This window comes from Condylura cristata, unplaced genomic scaffold (genome assembly GCF_000260355.1).
Source record: "Condylura cristata isolate star-nosed mole 26May11 unplaced genomic scaffold, ConCri1.0 scaffold00019, whole genome shotgun sequence".
Taxonomy (NCBI): Eukaryota; Metazoa; Chordata; class Mammalia; order Eulipotyphla; family Talpidae; genus Condylura; species Condylura cristata.
In genome coordinates, this window is record NW_004567120.1 from 21,616,050 (window position 1) to 21,640,851 (window position 24,802).

At 35.4% G+C, this 24,802-nt stretch overlaps 1 protein-coding gene across 1 annotated transcript; it reads left to right on the plus strand.

Moving 5' to 3' along the window:
- The first annotated feature begins 2,360 nt into the window (after positions 1-2,360).
- SLC6A14 (solute carrier family 6 (amino acid transporter), member 14) lies at positions 2,361-22,591 on the plus strand. The gene is made up of 14 exons (XM_004685729.1): positions 2,361-2,408; positions 3,412-3,577; positions 6,671-6,802; positions 7,776-7,937; positions 9,026-9,161; positions 10,235-10,367; positions 11,931-12,071; positions 14,975-15,203; positions 16,539-16,664; positions 17,838-17,956; positions 18,476-18,575; positions 18,814-18,923; positions 21,208-21,375; positions 22,445-22,591. Exons 1-14 carry the CDS (start codon positions 2,361-2,363, stop codon positions 22,589-22,591), a joined length of 1,917 nt encoding a protein of 638 aa, XP_004685786.1.
- The last annotated feature ends 2,211 nt before the right edge of the window (positions 22,592-24,802 follow it).

Below are 24,802 nucleotides of genomic sequence, written 5' to 3' on the forward strand. Positions count from 1 at the left end.
CCACTCAATTTCTATACTTCATTTAAATCCCCAGTAAGCAAACAAATAAAAAACCCATTTGTTCACCAGTTAATAATTCAGGCCCAAAGAAGAAGAAAACACTCCTGGAAGTTTATGATATTCATTTATAGTATTTATGATAATTTCTATACCAGTTGTCCTTTTCCCCCTTTTGACAACAAAGTGGCCTTTCTGAGTTAAAATATTCTAATAAGTAATTACTGAGTGTCTGTTCTGTATCTGGTCTTACGTAACATGTTGGCAGTGTTGGAATGACTAAGACAGTTTCCCTGCCCTCAAAGAACTTTCAGTCTAGAAAACAGTCAGCAGATAGTTTCACACAATGTAAAACCTGTATAGGGTAGCACAGCAATAGAGAAGTGAGGCATCTAAATCCAGTAATAGAGGAAGAAAGCACTGTGGAAGACGTGCAGGAGGTAATACCTAAGCGCTCTGAAAGGATGAGTAGTATTTAGCCAAATACCTAAGCAGTCTGAAAGGATGAGTAGTATTTAGCCAAATGAGGAGGGCAGGGATTTCCAGCAGAAGAAATAGCATGAGCAAGGCACAGAAGTGAGATGAGAAATGAGTAGGCGCGTGCACAGGAAAGAACACACCAGCTTTAGGGCTAGAGGCAGGAATGTCAGCGGTGGGCAGGACCCGAGAAAGCAAAGACCATGCATAGCAACAGGAGTAATATCCTCTCCCAAAAGAAAGCCATGTTCTCAAACATACCTTATATCACATTCTTTGCTTCTCATGTTCTAAATTCTCAAAGGTGCCCGAAGTTCTCTGCTATACCACAGGAATGCAAAATGGCTGGCTGTTTCTCGCGCGCATCACCTACTCCAGCCTTGCTGTTCCTCTAATGTATCAATCGCTAAAATTTGTGTTCTTTTTCTAATCCCACAGGTACCACGTTTGCTGTGCCTCGTAGTGAATTCTTTTAATTTCTACAGAGCTTCGATAGTTTGGTAATGCTATTAGATTTGCTTTTCAGCTCGTCCTTTTATAAAGAAGCTCATAAGTCCCTCTTCCACGCCTCTCCTCCTTGTCTAAAACAGGGTAGTCAGTCATTCGTTCATTTTGCCTTTTAGGTCATACTAGGAGTATACACAGTTAAAGGGAGCATGTGTTCTAGTAGTGCACACATGCCTGATCTTTTTTTATTCAGGACAGCTAGAAGAAACCCATCAATACTTCCTTCTTTCCACCTTCCCAGTTCTCTCATGGATTTTCCTCTTCCATATCTGCCCAGATTCCCTGAGGCACATTGCTATTGCAACTGAAAAGTCTTGTCAGTCAACGGAGGACAAAGGAACTCACATAGAGTGCAGGATTGGGCTCTGGGTGGCTCCTGCGTGCCCTGATTTGTACTGTATTTCACAGAATTGCCACCATCTTTGACCTGAGCAGATTGACTTTGAAGCCTGTGAGTTTTGTGGCGGAAAGGTGCAACAGTGGGGAAGTGGCATCACGCTAATTTTTTTTTCTGGCTTAGTCAAGTTGAGATGTTTCCTCATTGCTTACTTTCTAGGCCTCACCTTTCTTGCAGAGTGGAATCCTTTGTTAGGGTTAGAATTTCCCATAAACCTGCACAATAATTTGTTTTTGTTTGGTGTCTTTGAAATAGTACACAAAGCAACCCCTGTGAAGGGCAACGTTGTCCCGAAGGCTGAGAAAAGTGCCTGAAACATAGGCTCAAAGTTGCTCTTTTCAGGCAGAGCCAGCTCAGTAATCTTATCTCAGCTGGCTGCTTTTCAAGGTGCCCGATTCAGGAGCTTTCTTTCTGGGAGTAGCAGTTTGCCCCCAGGGGATCGAGTGCTTTCTAGTGAGGGGCAAATCTGAGGGCTCAGGACAGTAGGATCTGTTCAGGAGAATCCGGGGAAGGGGAAGGGCTGCGCAGACCTTACTCTTTCCCCCCTTCAGCACCGTGGAGATCAGCACTTGGCCCCAGGACAGAGACCAGCCTGAGATAGGAGGTTAGGAGGAAGCAGGGAACCCGGGAGAGGAGGCGAGATTGCGAAGGCACGCTCTGGGCTCTGAGTCAAAGGCTGTCAGTCATCTGGGCTCAGACGGCTCTGCTCTCTCAGAGCCCAGCCCTTTCCCGGGGCCGGGACAGGGTATTGCCACATGCCGGCTTACCTGGGGAAAAACCAGAGCCTCGCTTTGGCCCCTTCCGGTAACTGATACAACAGGACGACTAGGAGGGGGAGGAGAGAGCTTCCCTCCATAAATGGTCCCACCCCTAGGCAAGGTGTCTCACTGGCAGGTAGAAACGGGGGAGTGTGCACCTGTTACCAGTCAAGCTCAGCCAGACTGCAAGACGAGGCGGAGCGAGCCGAGGCACTGAGTGAACCATGGACAAGTTGAAGTGCCCCAGCTTCTTCAAGTGCAGAGGGAAAGAGGTACAGCATTGGGGACTGCGGGCTGTTTGGAGGGCCTGGACGGGGAAAACTCAAGGGAGGCAAGTCTCAGTTTTTGCTTCCACAGCTGCGCCTTGTGCTCCACATTTCTGTTCAACTGCCTTCAAAGTGGCTGAGATGTCCCCAAAGAGTAGAGGAAAAATAGAACTGCCCTTTTTCCAGCGGTTAGAAAGCACAGGTGCACCTCATGTTTTGCTTGGGGGGGGGGGTCTCCTGTGTTCTGTCCCTTCTGTGGACTGTCTGTGTCCATGTGCTGCAGAGCAATGGACGAACCTTCTGTGGCCCAGGGAGCAGACCCCAGAGCAGCGACAGGTTAGGAAGGAAGCCCTGCTCCTTTAGGTGGATAGACAGCTGCTCCACCTGCTGGGGCAGGAGGCTTTGTCCCAGAATATCATTCTGGGTTTTCAGAAGAGCACTGATTTTTTTACTGTCCAAGACAGGAGAAAAGTAAAATTGGCCTTCATTCCAACTATTCCAGACTGTTAGCTTATAAGAAAAGGAGCTTGCATTCGACTCTTCTTTTCAGAGATGTCCCACAGTCCCAAGAGTGTTAATTTAATCTAATTCATCTGTAAGACTTTAATATTGAAGCCTTATTTGCCTGCTTTCTTTTGCCCTTCTTGCTGAGTGTCACAACATTTTCACCAAAATGTGTATAATATCACTAGAAGGAATAGTAAGTCTATCCACTAACAGAGGTTTTGTTTGTTTGTTTTTGCTTTTTTTTTTTTTTTACATATCAAGGGGTAAATGTTGCTAAAATAAAAACAGTCATTGGCAAAATTCTACCCAACTTTGGAAAGCCTTCCCCTTGGCTATGTTTTTTAGGGGTTCCTCTCTTTCTTCTTTCTCTCCCCTCCCCCCACCTACCTTCTTTTCTACCCCAGCCCTATCTCTTTCCAGATTTGTGAAATTGTCCTTCTTTTGGAATGTTTGTGGTAGAAAGACAAAGCCATTGATATGTTTGCTATCTTCCCTTCTCCAGAAAGTGACAGCTTCATCGGAGAATTTCCATGTTGGCGAAAATGATGAAAATCAGGACCGTGGTAACTGGTCCAAAAAGTCGGATTACCTTCTATCCATGGTTGGATATGCAGTGGGATTGGGGAATGTTTGGAGATTCCCATATTTGACCTACAACAATGGCGGAGGTATTTCCCTTACATATCTCTTTTCCCTCCATTTTTAAGTGGAGTGCTATGTAGCTTCTGAGGATATTTTAAGAACTAAGGACAAGTGTGTGATAGTTTGTGTTAGTATGAGGAAGAACAAAAAGCATACTGCATTTAGAATTAGACTATGAGTTGCTAGCTCAAGTTTAGGAAGCTGGCGTCACAAAATCCTCAAATATAAATTTATAAACATTGTGTATATAGCATTTCTGAGTTTGTGACTTGTACTCACATGTAATCTTCAACTATGACTTACTCTTCTTAATTTTTTCAGGTTCCTATGGTAATCTGTTGAGTCTCAAGTTGTGGTTTGCTTAATTTATAGCTTAATCTAACAAAAGGCATAAACTTCTAATTCTAGTAAGAAGCTCAAATAAATTGCTTGATTAAATAGAATAAAGCATTACAATTTGGAAATTTAATTGTGGAAGGAATTACTTTGAGATATAATTAAAGGTTTAGTTGAAAAATTCGGTATTCCACATTGAGTTGACCATGAAGAAATCTTACTAAAGTGCAACAGAGTTTAGTTCAAGGCAAGGTACTTAATATCTGCAAAATAATACAGCTTGCATTTAATAGATCATTAAGGGAGACTCAATTAGAATAAGGAAAAAAATAACTCTGCAGTGACACACAAAGGGAAGCAAAATGAATTACACAATTCTCTAGTAATGTTGAAACAAATTTTCACTTACACCATATTTTATTTACCTGTAATTACAGGTTCTGTGAGAAGTGTAGAGGTGACATACTTAATATTTCATAATCGGGTACCAGGGAAACTGTGTCACTATAATTATTTTTCTTGATGCAACAGGACCGTGTGGTGATATTTTAATCTTATATTTCTTGTCAATTGGTTGCATTAAGGCATTTGTACTAGCCTTCACAGACTCGAGGAGCTCTGTTTACCAGACACTTTAAGTATTGGTTGCATAAATTCCCTTATCTAGTACCTATATTGTTTGCTCATGGGTTTGGTCTAAGTTTTAGCTGGAAAATGAGTAGGAGTATTTTTGGTGTTCTAAGGTCTGATGTAGTGAAGAGAGGCATTCAGATGCCTTTCCAGTCTCTTGTTTTGGGTTTAGAATAAGAAATTCACTATGACTTGATATCAATCCAGTAGTTGCTGTGTATTTTCAGGAACTAGTTTACCAAGGAATTTTAAAATATAGCCACCATAAAATAGTATTATTTATGTATGATATTGCTTTCAACAATTTTATCTCAAAATTAATATGTCACATTGGCTCTCGGTTCTTAAATATCACATCCTTTGGGCAGTAGATGATTTAGGTTCGCTCAATTGCTTTTCTCCTTTGCCCAAGAGTAGAAGCGGGACATGAAATTCAAATTTGTCACATCTCAATAGAGCAGATTTAAAAACATAGCCATATTTGAAAAACTATTGCTAAAATCTGCAATTATTTTTATCCGTAAATTTTGTAACAGTTCATGAAAGAGAAGTATCATACTACCTTGGGGTCTAAGTCAGAAATATTATCTCACTGTGATTACTGCACTGTGATCACTCATAAATTATGGTTGCTATTAATAAAAATAATGGATAAAAAGCTATATATAACACTGAGAAACATAATTCATTAAAAAGATTATTACAGTGGATGAGTAGACTTTTGCTTATTGGTGTATTGAAAAAGGGATAGCTTGTGTTACCTTTCCTTCATAGTCACCATTGATAGGATTTAAAAACTTCTATTAGTCATGATAATGATGGTATGTACATTGCAACATCTATGAAAACATACTCTTCCATATGTTCTAGTAACTTGTACATAACAAATATTTTATTGTCTCCTTATACTTCTGTAGAATATATCTCAGGGTTGGGAAAAATTGTAATTCCTAGGTATGATGTTACAGTATCACAATATGAAAAATACACGAGGAAAAATATTACAGAAGCAAATGAAATAGATATAATCAAAAAGTCCATTTATCCACATATCTCCTTATTTTCTTATTATTTTTTAGCATACTTTTCAAGACCTCTAGAATATTAGACCAGTCACTTGAATAGGTCTCTGCTTGTAACTACAATCTGGTAAGGGTTCTGGCGTGCAGTGTGATAGCCCTTGACATATATCTGAGGAGTTGTGGGCCAGCTCCCCTAAATCATATACAATTTTGTAAACCAGTGTTACCTTAAGGGAAAAAAATGATGTCTGCTTTAAGATAAAAATAATGTAGAGTTGTACAATTTTGATAGTAAAAAATGAGTACAGAAAATATGATGCCACAAAAAGTGGTCAAAAATCAGTAAAATAATAAAAGGCTTTTTTAAAAAGGGGGCAGGGACTGGATAATCTAAATGCAGGAGAATTAGTCCCTATGAAATTCAAAGACAATTCTGAATGCATCTCAAATGCTCAGATCCTTCTGGCAAAGACAATATATTAATGTTGAGCAAAGACCTTTAGGGATGATTTGGAGAATAATGAACTTTGCTGCAGTATCTTCCATCTTGAACCAATTAACCATTTGCACCCACAGCCTTAAAAGTGCATCACTTATTTTTAAAGAATAAAGGAGGGAAACTAACTTTGAATAGCTATTGCGTGCTTGTCATTTCACCAAGTATTTTCTTTCATACAGGTTCTGTAAATGACCCTTTTATAAAAGATGTTTAATATGAGGTGATTAATTAACAACCCATTAATAAGGAGTCTCATACTCAGAAATTAAGTAATTTGTCCTGCTATGTAACTAGTAAATGTTAGAACCAGGATGTAGATCTACATCTGTCTGGATCCAAAGCCTGTGTGATCATTCAGCTCCTCTGGGTTCATTTCTGCAGGTTTATTGTTTTTTAATAATCACAATGACTTCAACAGATAATAGTAGTGTTTCCATTTCACAGATGAGGAATCCAAGGTTTACAGAACCAGCTACTTTATTTCAGAGAAAGTAATAAATAGGAGGCTTGACTCCACTCTATCAGAATGCTTTCAAAATTTGCTGCTTGTCAAAGTGCTGTCAAGATTTGGGGATGTAATTATACTTTGATTCTTTTTCTTTCTTTTTTTTTTTCTTTTTTGCATTTTCTAGGTGCCTTCTTGATACCTTATGCTATTATGCTAGCATTGGCTGGTTTACCTTTGTTCTTCCTTGAGTGCTCACTGGGACAATTTGCTAGCTTAGGTCCAGTTTCAATTTGGAAGATTCTTCCATTGTTTCAAGGTAGGTATTCAAATGTTTTTCTTTCGTGCTTATTGATCTATGCATACATATAGCAGTCCTAACTGTGGAAGAAAAGTGTTAAAATAAAAGATGTTAAAGGCAGACAGACATACAACATTGTTTTTCTGAATAGTTGCCACCATAGAACTTGAAAATTCAAAGGTTAATTTTTATTTCTCTTTATCTCAGAATGCAGATGTGGATACTGGCAAAGTTTTTCAAAATGCCTTGATTGTCACTAAATAGCAGTTTCTCTTTATAGTGATTAGATATCGTTTTGATATGTGCACGCCACTAAGACCTATTTACTACAGTTTCCATGACATCGCATAAACAATTTTCTAGTACTTTGTGTTGGAACATTAGGGAAACAAGCCCAAAATCTAGTCTTAAGCATAAGAATTAGACTCAGTATGGAAACTGCCTTTGAAACTACTGAATTATATTTAGAAATTTTAATTACTAATTGGTACACAGTTACTGGATTTTCTCTACATATACTTGTGAATATACTCTATGCTCGCCTTTCAGGACATAATCCAGAGGTCTTATCTTCCAGTTGTCAAAATGTGTGTTTATAGATGAAAATGTGTTTGTCAGTGAGCTAATATAAGACTTTGAATTGTTTTTTAAAGAATAGTAACCACTCTGACAAGAATGTGTGGAATAAAAAAGAGTAATAGACTGGGGGTTGCCTTAAGTGGATTTGATGGCTTAACATGGGTCTTCTTAACATGGGACTTGATCTTAGTATCTTTTTCTAATCAACTGAAAAAGCCATTTCTGAAAATGATTTTGAACTTGAGAAGGAAGTGCCTCACTAGTACTGCTTTCACCTCACCAAAAATATAAAAGTTATCTGAAACAGTCTTCATTTTCAAATAGATTTTGTGGAAACTGAGATGTAGTTATTTTATGTATCAGCAAAAGTAATTTCACTGTTTGCTCAGTTTTAAATTGTTCTCTTTTCCAGGTGTGGGAATTACAATGGTCCTGATATCCATTTTTGTAACAATCTATTACAATGTCATAATTGCCTACAGTCTTTACTACATGTTTGCTTCTTTTCAAAGTGAACTGCCGTGGAAAAATTGTTCTTATTGGGCAGACGAAAACTGTAGCAGATCACCTATAGGTAAAAGTCACTTATTTATTTTTGAGATATTGTTTATACTACTTATTATTGTCTATTTCCAAATAAACTTAATGGGATAAATCATTTTCTAACTAACTTAGGTACCATTTTACATGAGCTGGAGGTCATTATGAAGGCAGGATAAAGTGTGTATAACCTGAGTATTGATAAATGCAGTGTTCATTTCTGAGGGTGGTCAAGAACTCTAAACCAAGTCTAGGAGTACTTCTTGCAGGCGTAATCTGTGGGCAGCAGAGCAGGAAGAAAATGGGAAAGTGAAAGAAGAAAAAACACTTTGCATAATGTGTCATAGTAATATGTGCCAAGTACAATGAGCTTTGTCCATGTTGCTAATATTTAGGATGATTAGCATCAGTGGTACAGATCACTACCACGGGGATTTCCTGTGTACTTCAGATGGCAAAGTAACACAGACTTAATATGTCTTAAGAATTGAAAGGTGTCGTTTATTTATAGAGTTTTAAAAAAAAAAGCCCACCTTATAAAATTTCCCTAAATCACAGCTGAAATGACTGTTACACTAAAGCTGTTATTACCATAAATATAATCTCAGTTTAAGAGAGGAGATATTTTCATACTCATCCCCAGCCCAGTAGTAGAGGATATTTAAGATGCTCAATATATACATGACTGGTTCCACTTGTAAGATTTCTTCTTGCTATTCACCGAACAATTTTTTAGAAATTTATTTATTTATGTATACAAGAACTGGAGTTCAGACCCAGAGGTGTGGGAGTGAGATGATTCACCAGAGATGGAGTGGGAAGCAGAGTAGGCCGATATACTGAAGTATGTTGCTGAGGGGAGCAGCAGGCAGGCCAGGGGAGGTCTGCTGCACCATGTAGGGCAGCAACCTGGCTGGGGATCGAACTCATGCTGCAGTGGCTGCAGATAGCTTTATAGTGCTGAGACTTAACTCGTTGTGCCACCAGGGAGACCCCTCATCAAACAATTTAGATAGTACTTCAAATATTTTATCACTACAACTTTGTTTTTGGCCAGGGAAATATTCTTCTAATACTAAATTTGTGTCTACATTTATCTCTTTTTTTCTTTACAACTTTTAGTAAGCCACTGTAATGTGACTATAAATGGGGTGGATATTCAAGTGAATAAAAGCTGGGTGGATGCTAACAATTACACCTGCATCAACAGAAGTGAAGTTTATCAACCAGGGCAGCTTCCCAGTGAACAATATTGGAAGTAAGTACATCAGATGACTGACTTCTTAAACAGATGTTATTTAAAGGTCTTTGTTATTAATAATTATTAGCTCTTTTAGTCACATAAGTAGAAACAAAGGTGAATCAAAGTAAATTTACTTATTGACACAGATGTTTGCTTATCTTATGGCACTAACCTGCAAAATTACCAGTGGTAGACAAGTTGTCATTAAAATTAGTTATTGAATGGGCACCACACTGTCAGTAATGACTTATTTAGTGTTTACTAGACATAAGTTAGAGCACTACTTTAAACAAAATACATATTAGATGATGGGCAAGTTGTAATGGTAAACTAGTAACATCTATGTCTGCAATTCTCCATTGTCCATTTTGTTTGATATTGTTATTATGTGGTAAGAATACATATGCTGGGTTATATTTACTTTTATTACTTCTAAATGAGTTCGCTTTCCTCTCTCTCCTGTATACCTTCCCTTCACCTTTCACCTAACTTTTTGGGATGAGCTCTTCCTCATTTACATGTAAATATTGTGTGACCCTTTTAAAATCTGGATCATGAATTGTTCTCGATTATCAAGTTAAGAATTAAAATCCTAGGTCCATACATGCTTCTCATAGAAATCATGGAATTTTTACAGAAAGCCTTTGTAAAAGGTATAAATAATGTGGTCATGAAAATTTGATTGCTGAAATTATGATGAATAATATAATTTACTGTTATCTTAAATGCTGTTTTCTATCATTTTAAATTGAGAAACAATACTGTAATGAGTAGAATGAAATAATCTGATGAAAGGGGGATTTTTTACATAAAGGGGGGTTGAAATGTTAAGGGGAAATCATAGCTTAATGGATTCAGTAGATCTTTTATTCTAGAGTTTTGGATTGGCTATAGAGAACCCTAACTTTCAGAGTCTGTTTTTTTCATTGAAGGCTTTACTTCTGTACACAATAGTATTTGAACAAAGGCACGTAGAACACTTATTAATAAAACATGAATGCAACTTGCCCCTGGATGAAAAATATTACAAAATTTAATGTATTAAGAGAAGAGACTTTGTTTTCATAAAAAGGCTTATGTGTTTTCAGTAAAGTGGCACTCCAACGTTCAAGCGGAATGGATGAGACTGGAGTAATTGTGTGGTATTTAGCACTTTGTCTTCTTTTGGCTTGGCTCATAGTTGGAGCAGCTCTATTTAAAGGAATCAAGTCTTCTGGCAAGGTAATTTGGAAAACATTATAGAGTGCTGTAGTTGTTTTCCAATTTAATTGTAGTTCGATGTCAAGCATTACCAATTTCATGGCTTTTTGTTTTCCTGTAATGGTAACATTTAAATGTGCAACAGCTTTCTAAGTAGATAGCCTAGCTCAAGGAACACATATAGAAACACTGCTATTGTTGAAAATCAAACAAAACAAGCAAATACGAGTACTAGAGTTGTACATTTATTCCAAATTTGGACCCTTCCAGCTTGTATCACATTCTGAGGCTTGAGAATATATTTTTAAACTTTCTTCCCTACAATACAAATAAGCCTCTTGGATGGAATTACGTGTTGGAATGTTTGGTTTGGAAAGCCTAGTTCCTTGCTATATAGGGCAACAATGTTGTGGTTCCTTAAGTTGTAAAGAGAGAGATAGAAACTATGCAATTGTTCTCTTAAAGCTTACTAAAACTGACTCAAACTGCTTTTTCTCAGCAATCTTTTCCTACAGAGCATATTCCCCACTTTAGTGTTTTATTTTTTAAATTTTCAGAGTACACAGGGCAATTTCAGGGAGCCACATGATATTTTCTCTGTGAGCAGTTGTGCAGTACCCATAAATGTAAATATTTGTGTTTGTAACAACCATCCTGACATTTCTTTATGGGTAGAGGGCAGGAATAACAGGACAATATCCTTATATTCCTAGTACAATATCCAACAGAGTCAGTTAATGTTAAGTAGTAATGAGACATGCTGTTCAATCGCAAAAACACTGTGAACATCACAAAGTCAATGGAAACTTTCCAAAATAATGTTTCCTTTGCAAATTGTTGAAACCTTCAGTTCCTTTTTGATGTTAATATTGGAAGAATCCATTAAAGATCACTTACCTGGGTAATTAATTTTTATTGGCCTCTGGATGACTTATTTAAACCATCTCCTTGTCTATATTATCAAACATAGGACATCTACGGATCACAGGAGTCATCCACATTAGTGCAAAGCCGGCTTCAGAGACAATCTGCTCACCTGGAACCATGTGTTCTAGGATACAAGTAGTGTGCCCATAGGTGTGCCAGCTAAACCTCTTACTGTAGCTTTAAGGGTAATAATACCAGGTGCCCAGCATTCACTTTAATCAACTTTCACCGGATTTGAAAATCAACTAGAGGAATATTTTCCTTCTCCATGGTTACCCAGTATACTGCAGGGTTATTAATCATTTCCCTTTCTACCTCAATACAGTATTTTACTGCAAGGAGATTCTCACTCCCCTTAGCCATTTATAGAGATGTGTTTAGGTGAACACTTCATCTAGATTCCAAGTTAGCAATGTTTGTTGTGCTAGCTACAACATGAACCTGGGAAACACTGCTTCATATATCAGAATGTGTTGAAAATTGATCCTTTGAGAGCCATGAGAACAGAAAAGGAAATAATGGCAGTTTGAGACTTGGCATCATCACATTTATTATTATGAAATCTGTAATTCGTTTTGTTCATCTCAACTGGTTAGTAACTTTATTTCTGTCCAATTATAAACCATGATTTAAACATTAGATTGTTTTTCTTGGTAGGTGGTATATTTTACAGCTATTTTCCCCTATGTTGTCCTACTCATCTTGTTAATACGAGGTGCGACTCTGCAAGGGGCATCAAAAGGCATTTCATACTATATTGGATCACAGTCCAATTTTACCAAACTTATGGAAGCTGAGGTAAGACAAAATTTGGATTTTAAATGTTCAAAGGAGGTAAACCTTAAAAGTAAATACTGAGGGCTCCCCTGGTGGCGCAGTGGGTTAATGCACAGCACTATGAAACTAGCGGCAGCCATATCACCAGTTCGATCCCCGGTCAGGGAGGTGTCCCGCATGTCTTGGCAGCCCTCTCCTGACCCGCCCGCTGCTCCCCTCAGCAGTGTAACCCATCAATCAGCTTTTTCTGCACCCCACTCTGTCTCTGGTGAATCCTCTCACCGCCCCTGTACCTCTGGCCTGTACCCCAGCTCTGTATGCAGAAAAAAATCTAAAAAAAAATTAAGTACTGAGATTTTTTTATTGCATGAAGAATATCATAATTTAGTAAGTAGCATACAAAAAATGTGGCTCAATTTATTAGTGTTTCTCTCCACTAGGAAGTCTGACTCAGCTACTTAATATTACACTAGTAGACATGCAGTATTTATTTTTAGCAGTAGGATATTAAAAGCCCTTTATAAAAGTCATTTGTATAACTGACACTATTTGACCAAAAGGGTTTGGGATTATTAATTTGAAAAATATATTTCATGCATGAATAGCTGCAAATTGAGGACTAAGACTGTGTATAGACTCATAGTAAATTTAAAGATAACAGTTGAAAGTTTAATGGCCTAATATCTATTTTAATGTCTTCAAAATATACCAAAAGTAAGGTCAGATTTTGCCTATTGGATTATGAAGTAAAACATACATTTGAAATTGATAAGGAATTCCATAAATAAAACTTGTATCAGAACCATAAATGTGTCCTGAATATGGATTGGGTAACCTCCTGTTCAAACTTTGGTCCATATGCCTAGGTATACATGTATATATCATAGGTCCATAAAAGCTTTTACAATTTTGACAGCAGAACCTTAACATTACGTGTACTGCAGATACTGTCCTTCAATTGGGGAGGGGAGCGCAATGAACAGTGGTGAAAGACCCACCTGAAAGGTGTGATCCTAGTCCTCTAAGTCGTATATTTTAAATCAGCTACCTCAATTTTTAAAGAATATACTACCATACCACCCCTAACATCAAGGAACCCCTAGTTTTCCACCATAATCATTGTGTATCCCTCTCATTTTGATTTTTTTTTTAACTTCTTTCTTCAAGGTCTTTGTTTATATAGAGCTATGTAACTAATTGTTGTGTATTGATTTTGTACTCTGATGGTGTATAGTACACATCTACTATTTCTAGTAACTTTTTTAGTAACCTTTTGGTACAAGCCTGATAGTTAATTTTTGTAGAGCTTTATTGGTAAAGAAGAGAAATTTGTCAGGTTTTAGTTGTGAAATCTCTGGTCTTGGGCTATATCTATTGTGCCTCAATAATTTTCACTCAGTAATTAAACACAACAGCTCTAAATTATTTTAGTACTTTGACCTTTTATTTTTCAGGCCTGGTAGTCAACACGTTTGAAAGGTTCACAGGCCATTTGTTTTTGCTTTTCAATCATTGTGGACCGTTCTGTTCTTAGCCTTGCTTGTTAATTTCTTCCAAAGTAGCCCATTTATGCTGATGAATGAGAAGCAAGTAAAGCGGATGTTGATATTCATCATCTTCTTCTGCCTGTTAGATTATTGAACAAGATAAAATATGTTAATGCACATTCAAAAATGGAAAGCTTTTTTTAAAGATGAGCAAATACACAGTCATGGCAGTTACTGTTGTATTGTCCTGTATTCTAGTTGCGACATTTTCCCTAAAATGTGTACCTTCCATTTTCTTTAAACCTGATAACTTTCGGTGTCTCCATGATCTTTAAAAGGTCACTGCTAACCCTAAATCTCCTTATGAAGCATACAATTCAGTCCCTCATCTCTCCTTGCCCCAACACATTACTCACAATCCTTCATTGGAATTGGTGGTAATGAGAATTTTTTGAGATTCTTTTTTCCTCTCAATCTCAATCTATCATTCTAGCAATGAAACACAACTATATCATTTTGTGCTTTTCTTTGAATATCTGAACTCTTTTGAGACTCCAGGAGAGCTGAGAAGGACACATGTTGATAGCTAGAGGAGTCTTCAGTTCTTCAGGGATCATTTTACTGCTGCTTCATTTTACAGTGGTAAAATTGAGCCCCCGAAAGAGAGCCAGTTTATGCTACATTATGGAATCCAGGGTTATACAACCCAGACTCGTCACATTCACTAGTAAAATGCAAATATATCAAGTAAAAGCAGCTAGGAGAGCAACCATATATTTTTTAAATCTTTCTATATCTGTAACTTCCTAAGAAATAAGAGAGCATTTTATTTCTAACTTAATTTTGTTACATATAAGTGAAATTATCATGATCGATTGATAACTGATCTATTTTCCCATTCATTTTGTTTACTATTGACTTCCTGCTGTTATAAAACAATTATGATGTAACAAAAACCAAGCATCATGCTATATTACTGAGACTTAATAATTCACTTGTATTCTTTCTATGCCATAAAATTAAATTTCACATGTTCAGCTTGATAATGAATAAATCTTAGGCAATTCTAAATGAAAAAATGAAAGATGCATAGATTTATATGCATTAAGATAGCTTTTGTTAAAATTTCAAACCATGCAAAATCTAAGTGTCATATTGCTTAGGTTTATATATTTCTGTAGTAAAAAAAGAAAAACAAGGGAAACGATAAACTCAAACGTTAGCATAACAGTTACCACTAGGGGGCGGACGGGTGCTATGATCAGGAAGGGGCATGAGTGGCTGTATATGTAACTGGTTTTATTTACGCGGAGTAGTGGGTACTTGGGTATTCATTTCATTGTCATTTATGAAAGCTATCAATTTTGTATATGAATGGTTTTATACAAATTGCAAATGAAGCACGGGTTTTTAAAATAAATTATTTTTTTCTTACAGGTTTGGAAAGATGCTGCGACTCAGATATTTTACTCACTTTCAGTGGCCTGGGGTGGTTTGGTTGCTCTGTCATCTTACAATAAGTTCAATAACAACTGCTTCTCAGATGCCATTGTAGTTTGTTTGACAAACTGCCTCACTAGCGTGTTCGCCGGATTCGCTATTTTCTCTATACTGGGACACATGGCTCATATATCTGGAAAGGAAGTTTCTCAAGTTGTAAAATCAGGTATGTAATGTTACACTTTATTAATTTTAATAATTTGCTATTGCTCACTTAAGAAACACTAATATATTTCATAACAATTAAAGCTCTCAGGATTTAGGACGTGGTATTTTCCTTCTCATTTCATCGAACATAGCTTGGATATTTTAATTCTTAGACGATCTGGGGAAACAGTTATATTAGGGAAATTTTATTTCCCTAATTCTCCCCCCCAATTTTGTTTTGTTTTGCTTTGTTTTCAAGTTTTATTAATTTTCTACTTGTTTACATAACTATGTGATTTGGGCAATATAACCTCACACCTCCATATGGTCACATGGGTTATTCACTGTCCACCAGGTTTCCAGCACCGCTGTCAGCGTCCTTTCCTGGCCCTGCCCCCACCTCTCCTGCCAGTTTTGTTGTGTCTTTAATATAAACTACTTACTGTAGAATTCCAGGTATCAGGCATTATGTTAAGCACTTTACATATACTATCTTCATTTAATTCGTGTGTATGTAGCAATTCCTGATTAATTTTTATTTATAGTTGGCATCATTTGATGGAGAAACTGATAAACGATGAGTGCCATAACTAGAAGAGACTTTGGATATCATCTAGAATCTAATCCAGCTTCTCTTTTACAGAGAATAGGACTGATGCTTAGAAATATGTTGCAGAAGGTCACATAATTAGGAAGTGATAGATTCTAGGCTAGAAGCTAATTCTCCTGAAACTTAGGTCAGTCCTCTGGGAGAAACTTAATATACTCGAAACTAAACAGCACATTATATAATTACGAAATTATTAAAGCATCTCTAAAGGCAACAAAAATTAAGTAGAAAAGATTCAATTACAGTTTCATTACACACAATTTTGCAGGTAGCCATAAACTAATTAAAATGATTCTGCATATAGTGATTCTGAGCAAACTTGGAAAGACAGGTGAAGACAAGAAAGTTAGTTCCATAAATGTATCTTTCTTACTAGTATGACATTTTTAGGATTTCTTGGGGAAGATAAGGTGACCTGATTTACATTTCTAGCGTTTAAGACAGTTATTATTCTTCATTAATCTTAAAAAATGAAATCAGTTCAGCAAAATCATTGGCATATTTCTTATGTCAAAAATGTACCATTTTACAAAATTTATCTCATTGCTTAATTCATGTCATATGTTCATATCATATCATAGATACAAGTTAAATATTTTTAAAAGCGTAATAACAATTTTTGAAAATGTATATTTGATGGTTATCAATTTTAAAATGAGATTTTTCTAGTATATTATTTTGAAAATGTCCAAATATGCAAATCTTCTTGGCAACTTAAATAAAATTATCACACATTTTTCTTAGGCTTTGATTTGGCATTCATTGCTTATCCAGAAGCTCTAGCTCAACTTCCTGGTGGGCCATTTTGGTCCATATTGTTTTTCTTCATGCTTTTGACACTAGGTCTCGACTCTCAATTTGCTTCCATTGGTAAGTAATTTTCCCGGTGCTAACATGTCTCTCTGACATTTTACCCAGATTTCCTCTACTTTAAAGCATCCATGTCTTACGTAATCCTGTTGCCACACTTCCTTCTTCTCTCAGAATCTTTCTGAAAATTTTTTATTCACTTAAAATTTAAATACAGTGTACTCATGTACCAGACACCTACCAAGAACAAACATTAACATTTTGTCATTAATTTGAGCACTAATTTTTTATTTAGAAGATTAAACTGTTACAGATAAATTTGAAGTTTCCTGTTTCTCTCCCCAGTGCAGTTCACATTTCTTCCTTAAAGCAACTGCACATGGATTATATCTGTTATTCAGTTCATATTTGTCTAAAAACAGTAGATATGTGTCCATAAATAGCATACATTTTAAGACTTTCACATAAAAGTCAAATTTTTAGCCCACTGATTTTTTGACATGTATTATGGATACATGTTGGTACATAGACGTAGTTCCACTTATTTAACAATCTATGGCCTTAATGATGGGCACTTGGATTATTTCTTCCTTTTCATTATGTGCGCGGCTGCTGTGACTGTTCTTGCACAAGGTTTTATGTACAGAAAGGATTTTCCCATGGGTACACTCCCAGAAACCCTGAAAGTTTTTGTCATATCACTGTCTTACTTGAAATACATTAGTAATTCACTCTTTCTAGAATGAAGTCCAGACTACTCTGGTTGACTTTCAGAGTCTTCAGAAGTTTCAAACATATGCTTTAATGCTTTCACTCATACACCCTGCTTTTAGCCAGTACACGGTACATGGACATATTTGTATCTTAAACCTAGAAAGCCTTTCTCTGTTCATGCTGTTTCTTCAAATATTCACCTTATTTAAAAGTTCTGCAAAATTAGCCTTTGTCTCTAGATTTCTTTCAAAGGACTCCAGTACGCAGGAAACTAATGCCTTGTAGTTACCAATGAAAATCCTTATTTGAAAAAAGATGGCTAAAAACAGCAAATAGAGCCACATTTGATTTTTATCAAAACCAACAAGTTCTGGCTGATAAGAGAAGGGGCCCTATTGATTTTTTTTTTTCAAGCTAAAGTATATTCTCCACATCTATTTGTAAATTTGATTAAGATAAATTGAATGGAGATTGACAAATGAATTTCCATTTAACATGCTTATTTTCTCCCTTCTGAAGAAACTATTACAACAACAATTCAAGATTTGTTTCCCACACTGATGAAGAAAATGAGGGTTCCCATAACTTTGGGTTGCTGCTTGGTTTTGTTTCTCCTCGGTCTCGTCTGTGTGACTCAGGTATATTATGATATTTTTTCATAAACAAAATATTAGTTGGAATATACTTTATTATCTTAATTAGGATACTGAGATTTAAGAGACTATATATTGACAAGTCCAATTCTGACTTGGAAAAAAATGTTTGAGTTTTAGCCAAGATTTTTCCCACTGTAGCACAATTTCGATGATATATTTTTGCAGAGAAAAAGGAGATCCAATAATGAACAATTTCCACAATTGCAATAAAGTTTATAGACCTTAAATATACATTACATATTTCTTGGGAAATATTAAAAAGTGCAGACAATCAACTATTCTAAATGCTTACTTTTTCTTCTAAAAGTGTAAAATGAAAAGTATTGTATCCTCTCTGAGATATGTAAAGCCATGTTGGTGTTTATATTTGGAAATATTCCTTTTCATATTTTGGCACAGGTGACTCTGGGATCATATCTAATATCAAATTAATAAGATTCAATTGGAACACATTATAAATAATAAAAATAATTTAAAATAAAATTGTTATTTTTCTGGTAGGCTGGAATTTATTGGGTCAATCTGATTGACCACTTCTGTGCTGGATGGGGCATTTTGATTGCAGCTATACTGGAAGTAACAGGAATCATCTGGATTTATGGTAAATTGTGATGATGGAATTTCCATGTTTTATTAAAATGATTTAGTTTGATTCCCTTTCATGATTTTACTATAACATTAAAATATAATATACAGGGCACAATACATTATGAGTAGAATGTAATTAAAGGTGTATGTTTCCTTGTTATCGTGTAGGACGATGTTTAGACATAAAAAGCAATTTGGGGCCACAATGATTAATGGATTAAAATATTATCAAAATATTTGATGTTCTTTAGGGGGGAACAGATTCATTGAAGATATAGAAATGATGATTGGAGCAAAAAGGTGGATATTCTGGCTTTGGTGGAGAACTTGTTGGTTTGTCATTACACCTATGCTTTTGATTGTAAGTATGAATATTTAATAAAGTTGGTATCAATGATATGTACGAATTTAAATGTTTCTAAGGTACACTTGAATATTTCAAATTTTATTATCAACTTTTGCTTTATGACTGGAAACTCCAAATTTCCTAAGTTAAATGTCCTTGTTTTAATTTTTTTTTAAAGATTTATTTATTCATTCATATAGAACTGGGGTACAGGCCAGGCCAGAGATGCGGAGGGTGAGAGGATTCACCAGAGACAGAATGGGAAGCAGAACAGGCAGATCAACGAAGTACACAGCTGAGGGGAGCAGTGGGCGGGTCAGGAGAGGTCTGCCTTCCCATGTGGATCTCCTCTGGGGCAGGTGGGAATCGAACTAATGCAGAAGTGGCTTAAGCTTTTTAGTGCAGTGCTTTAACCGCTGCGCCACCAGGGAGGGCCTAAATGTCCTTTTTAATGTTATTTTTAAGGTCATAGGTTTAAGTATCTCTATTTAAGAAAATAAACAGGGCCCTATAGACTTCAAAGCCCTTTAAACTTAAAAATAATCAATAGGATAGTAGAAATAAGCCATTCATTCATCCATTACCTAAAAAATAGACAATATTCCTAACTTCTCTGTTAGGTACAGAAAAGACAAAGATGCAGCCCAAATATACAGATTGCTAAGAATCCTCACATTTTAATGTCTATTTTTTTCTCTTTTGGGAAGTATTTAACATCTGTAATACTAAAAGGAACCCCTCCCTGGGTCAACAGAGGCAATGGTTTATGTTAATGAATTCAACAATGGGAGCTTTGTTCAAACTAAGGGAGAGCAAAGGTCATCTTACCAGATAGATGGATGTGGTATCTTTAATCACAGTTCAGGACCATGAATGGCTAAATCCCAAAATAAACTTGATGGGATGTGAATTACTATAGACTAGAAGTAATGGTAGGGTGGGGCAGTGGCAAAGCATTATGGAGGTGAAGTTTTGGCTTTCATTGCCTCCATCCTTCAAAGGTTTTCCAAAAGAAGCCATTAAGTGCTTTGATCTAGAATTTGCTTCAGATCTGAACTATCATATTTGTTTGTTTGTAAGGGCTGTTAAATTTTATTTCTTAACATTACAAGGTCAGTTTCAAGTAGTGAACAGTTTGGGACTGGATTACTGAATTAGAATAGTTAGTTGCTTTCTATTTTTGTTGATACCTTGCTGATAGCCCTATTAAATGTCATTTTCTTCATTTACTGTCTTCATCCTAATAAAATAAGCCTCTTACCAACTTAGAAGGTTTGACTAGATTTTTTTCGCCAACTATTTTCGCATTTCTATTATATAGGTTTTACAGCTTGATTTGCTTTAAAATGTAAAATTGTCATTTATTTTCTATAAAGTCATGTTTATTAGACTCCAATAACCCTCATCTATTCCCTTGTAATTATGCACAATTATGGTAATTATGAGATATGTTTGAATTCTTGTAATTGAATTAATAGAATAATACATTTAATTATAAATTAAGCTTGACTATTTTATAAAGGTTTTTACACTGTTACTTCCTTATAGATTTTAGTTAAACAAAAACATTTAGCTTTAAAGAAACTATTTGGTAATATTTTTGGTTTTTATTTGTCTTGTTTGCTTTCCTATATCCAATGAATTTTAACGCTTAAAGATATGTAACTTCTTTAGAAACAATTTTTATCACTTGGCTTTAAAATGTTTCCATCTTTAAGATTTAAATTTCCTTGTATTATGCAAACATATTTTGTCCTACTGTAGGAGGCTGGAAATGAAGTGTGCTTGGGTAAATGTGTATCAGTAATGGGTGTAAATGCATGTGTGGTTGAGCTGGTGAGTAACTGGTGCTCTCTGCAGTGCAAACAGAAGCAATTGCTAAGGCGAGAGCAAAATATGTTCACTACAGGGTAGGTTAATTAATATGCTGGTTAGCTTATGTCCAAGAAAAAAGTCACATTCTTATAAATAAAAGTTAGTTAAATAACAAAATTTCTAATACTATATTTATAAAAATATAAATACTTATCCAATAAAATAGTTTATTGAACTAAATATTTATTTTATTGAAGTAAATATTAGCTGAGTATTTACATTTCTTTCTAAGTACAGGAAGGTGCTAAATTTGGATGACTCTAGTCAAAGTCAAGGTATAAATTATCCAGGCTGGTTCATTTCTAGTCACCTTCATTTTGATTGATTCTGATAAATTATTTCTAAAGAATGGAATCAAATTGCTGATGATGAGTGCAATGAAGTCTAATTGTTAGCATTGTCTTTTGATATTTTACTCTCACAGGCGATTTTTATTTGGTCGCTGGTGAAATTTCATAGACCTGAATATGCCAAAATCCCATACCCTAACTGGGGAGTTGCTCTAGGCTGGTGTATGATTATTTTCTGCATTATTTGGATTCCAGTTATGGCTATCATAAAAATAATTCAAGCTGAAGGAAACATCGTTCAAGTAAGCACATTCAATTTATATTACTTATATTTTAAATAGTATTTGTGATCAAAACGAAGATTAATTCACTCATATAGTGATAATATATGAGATATTTCTTTTCTTTTAGGCTTAATGAATTTATTTCTTTTTTACATTGTTTTCATTGTTTTACATCTTTGTTAATATTTTGACAATAAAGGACTTCTACCCTAAGGAGGTGCGGTCCTCATATCTCTCTCACCACCAAAGAACCCATTTTTCAGGCTGCTTCTATACCTGATAAAATCACTTGTTACAATATGCATAACATTTTATTATCCTGTATACATTTGTTCCTCCCTGTACTAGATTATAAGCTGCTATAAGGTGTCTTGCCCTGTTTCCTATCACAATGCTTAAGGTGTGATGTGTATACCTGTATTGAGTTATATCCTTAAAATGTCACAAAGCAAATGACCTTGGTGCTTTATAGCTGTAATCTTCAGCTTTAAAACCTCACCTGCTTCTAATACATGTCTGAATACTGTGTTTATACTGGAAAAAAGCCTGGAAAATTATCTTGACTCCAATCTAGATCCTGAGTCATTCTTCCTCTTTGGAGGCCTGGGGTCAGGGAGGTGGTGTTATGACCTCTCTCTAGCACAATGGCAAGGTAGGCTCAGGAGACTTAGATAGTAAATACATTCCCAAAACACCCCAGAATGAGTCCAGATCCATGGTTTGACTTCAGAGTGCCCTTTCTTTGCTGAAACTTCCTAGGCATGTGTGTACTGGTTTAGGTTCTTACCTACCCCTCACTGCAAGGCCTGGACAGAAATGTCTAAGAATTCGGTGAAAGGATGTGGCATTTTGCTGGTGCTCCGATGGCCTCAAAACACTTTCCCTTGAAATCATTTGCACATTCAGGTGTTTTGGTTTTGTAGTTAACACAATTCTGTAAGTTAAATTTAAGTATCACCTTTTCCCTGGTAATTATATATTGAGGATCTTAACATTTTAAATGAAGGTATGTTTGATAGTTGCTTGTTTACATATTGTAGCAATTAAGTTCTAAGGCAAGGTCTTTATTTTTGTGTTTGTTTTGTAGCGCATTGCAAGCTGCTGCAGACCAGCTCCTAACTGGGGTCCCTACTTGGAACGACATCGTGGGGAGAGGTATAAAGACATGGTCGATCCTAAAAAAGAGACTGACTATGAAATACCTACTGTTAGTGGCAATAGGAAACCAGAATGAGATCTCATTTTCGAAACTATGTGGTTTGTAATGTGATTATTTTAGCTTCAAAGAAAATTTTAATTTATTTGTATGCCGAGTAGAAAAATGTATATACTATGTTCATAATAGCATAAGGGTTTATATTTTCTTTTAAGCAGAAATGCAACATAAAATGTGAATCTACTAACATTTAGCAATGTGCTTATATATTTGTTTTTAGAATATCTCTATAACACACACATAGCTATCTCCTTCACAATAACATTTTTGTAAATAGTACCATATTTTTCTATGTTGATGGCTTTATTTTGAACACGTTGATTTAGAAAATAGCTCCATTTTGTATTAACAGGTTTTAAAAATAATTTGCTTATATTTTCTTAGTACACAGCCTTTCTTTTCTGTAAAGCTGGGGAAAATCAGAATGTTTAAAAGAAGGGGTTAGAAACTGAAGATCTCACGTAATTAAAAATGCTACACCTATATGAAAAAAATCAAATGTGTATATAAAATGATTACTTTAGTTAAGTACTTTTCATAAAAATATATCTAAAAACTTCTTGACTTTATGGCTTTCTTTTTCTGTGTGACCTTAGTGGTTATAGTCTTAATTGACAAATAGTGAAATAAAACAGAAAAAATAAGAGACCCATGGCCAGTAAGTAATAAAATTTAAAAAACGGAACCAAGAAGCATCGAGTACTTCTTTCCTATATGTCTTTCACCCTTTACATTATATTTGGAAGAGTAGTTCATTATACTCCCTGAAAACTAGGTTCATTTCAAATAGAACATGGTATGAAGTGGATTCAGTAAAATCCATAGGGTCTTATGATTGCAATATATAGCTAATTTATTAAGTAGAATGATTTTTTTTGAAAGTTTGAACTAGTTTCTAACTACAGGTGATACCTTATTTACATACTTATAGGAGATAAACATGTCAAACTTGCCAAGAATGTGGGCAGCACAATTAGAAATTTATATGTCCCAGTCCTTACAAAAAGTAGTGAAAATATATTATGTCAATAAAAGATTCATACATTATGGATCACTGACAATTGATATAAACATCAGAGCCTACGATGATGAACATTGCCTAAATGTGCAAGATACTTTTCAGCTTTCTTAATTTTCTAACCCTGGTCTCAGAGATTGTACATGCAATTTTCTAGGGAATGAGAACATAGTTTTCACCAGAATGAAAAGATCAGTGACTCAAAAAAATATTAAGAACCACATATACTCCAGTGGATTCTTTGTCCTTAGCAAGTGAGGGATAAAAAGAATAATTTCTATTTTAATTTCTTACACATTTTCAGTTCCCTTTCCTCTTCCTTTTTTATTGAATATTAAAGGAATAAATGACTAAGCTATCTCTAATTTATTTTCAGGAGGGGGCATAAAAGTCGGTAAATAGGTAGACCTGTTAATTACAAAATCTGTCAGTTATGTGCAAGATCAGCTCCTGTTTGATATTTTGAGGGTTTTCTTTGAGGGTAGGGCAGATTCTATTAGCAAACATCAGTGATACTGTTTTATAAAACATAATTTGAAATAGATGGCTGAGAGGCACTTAAAAATACTTTTTCTTAATTTTAATCTGTATTATATTATCTGCATTCATTGCTATATTTTGGTGCTATTAAAGTATAGATTTTTCACCAAATAAGAAATGCATGATATTTTTCTATAAAGTTACATGTGCAATTCCAGAAAGATTAGATGATTCTACAGCAAGATTATCTAATTGGGGGGGGGGGCTGGGTGGTAATTAAGAACCTGTGTAATTAAGAATGTGTGTGACTATAAGGTAGGTTACTCAATGGCATCTTACTGGTCCACTGTGGTAAGAAAGAAAATTCTGAATAATGGAAAAACTCCCCTCAAATCCCACTTATTTTAATAGTAATTTGGAAACATTTTCAGGGCTATAAAGCAAACCATTAGAGAACACTTCCTCACACCTGTGTGAAATTAAAATCACTATCTTATACTCTTTAGCTTATTTTAAAAACTTGATTGTTTTATTTTATTATACTTTCATTCTACCCCCAATAAAATATATTAACATGTAATCAATTCTTAAAACAAAATTTAAATTCCTTAAATAAAAGGTGAATAAACAAATGTCTGGATGTTTCATCTGACTTGGTAAGCCCTCCCCTTTTAAGCAATAATTCACTTGATATAAACACATATAATTAAATGAATCCACTCGAAATGCTT

Coding starts and splice junctions, on each gene's coding strand:
- SLC6A14 (XM_004685729.1), top strand. CDS start 2,361: ATGGACAAGTTGAAGTGCCCCAGCTTCTTCAAGTGCAGAGGGAAAGAG. Junction 3,578..6,670: donor GACCTACAACAATGGCGGAG/GTATTTCCCTTA, acceptor TGCATTTTCTAG/GTGCCTTCTTGATACCTTAT. Junction 16,665..17,837: donor CTCTCAATTTGCTTCCATTG/GTAAGTAATTTT, acceptor TCCCTTCTGAAG/AAACTATTACAACAACAATT.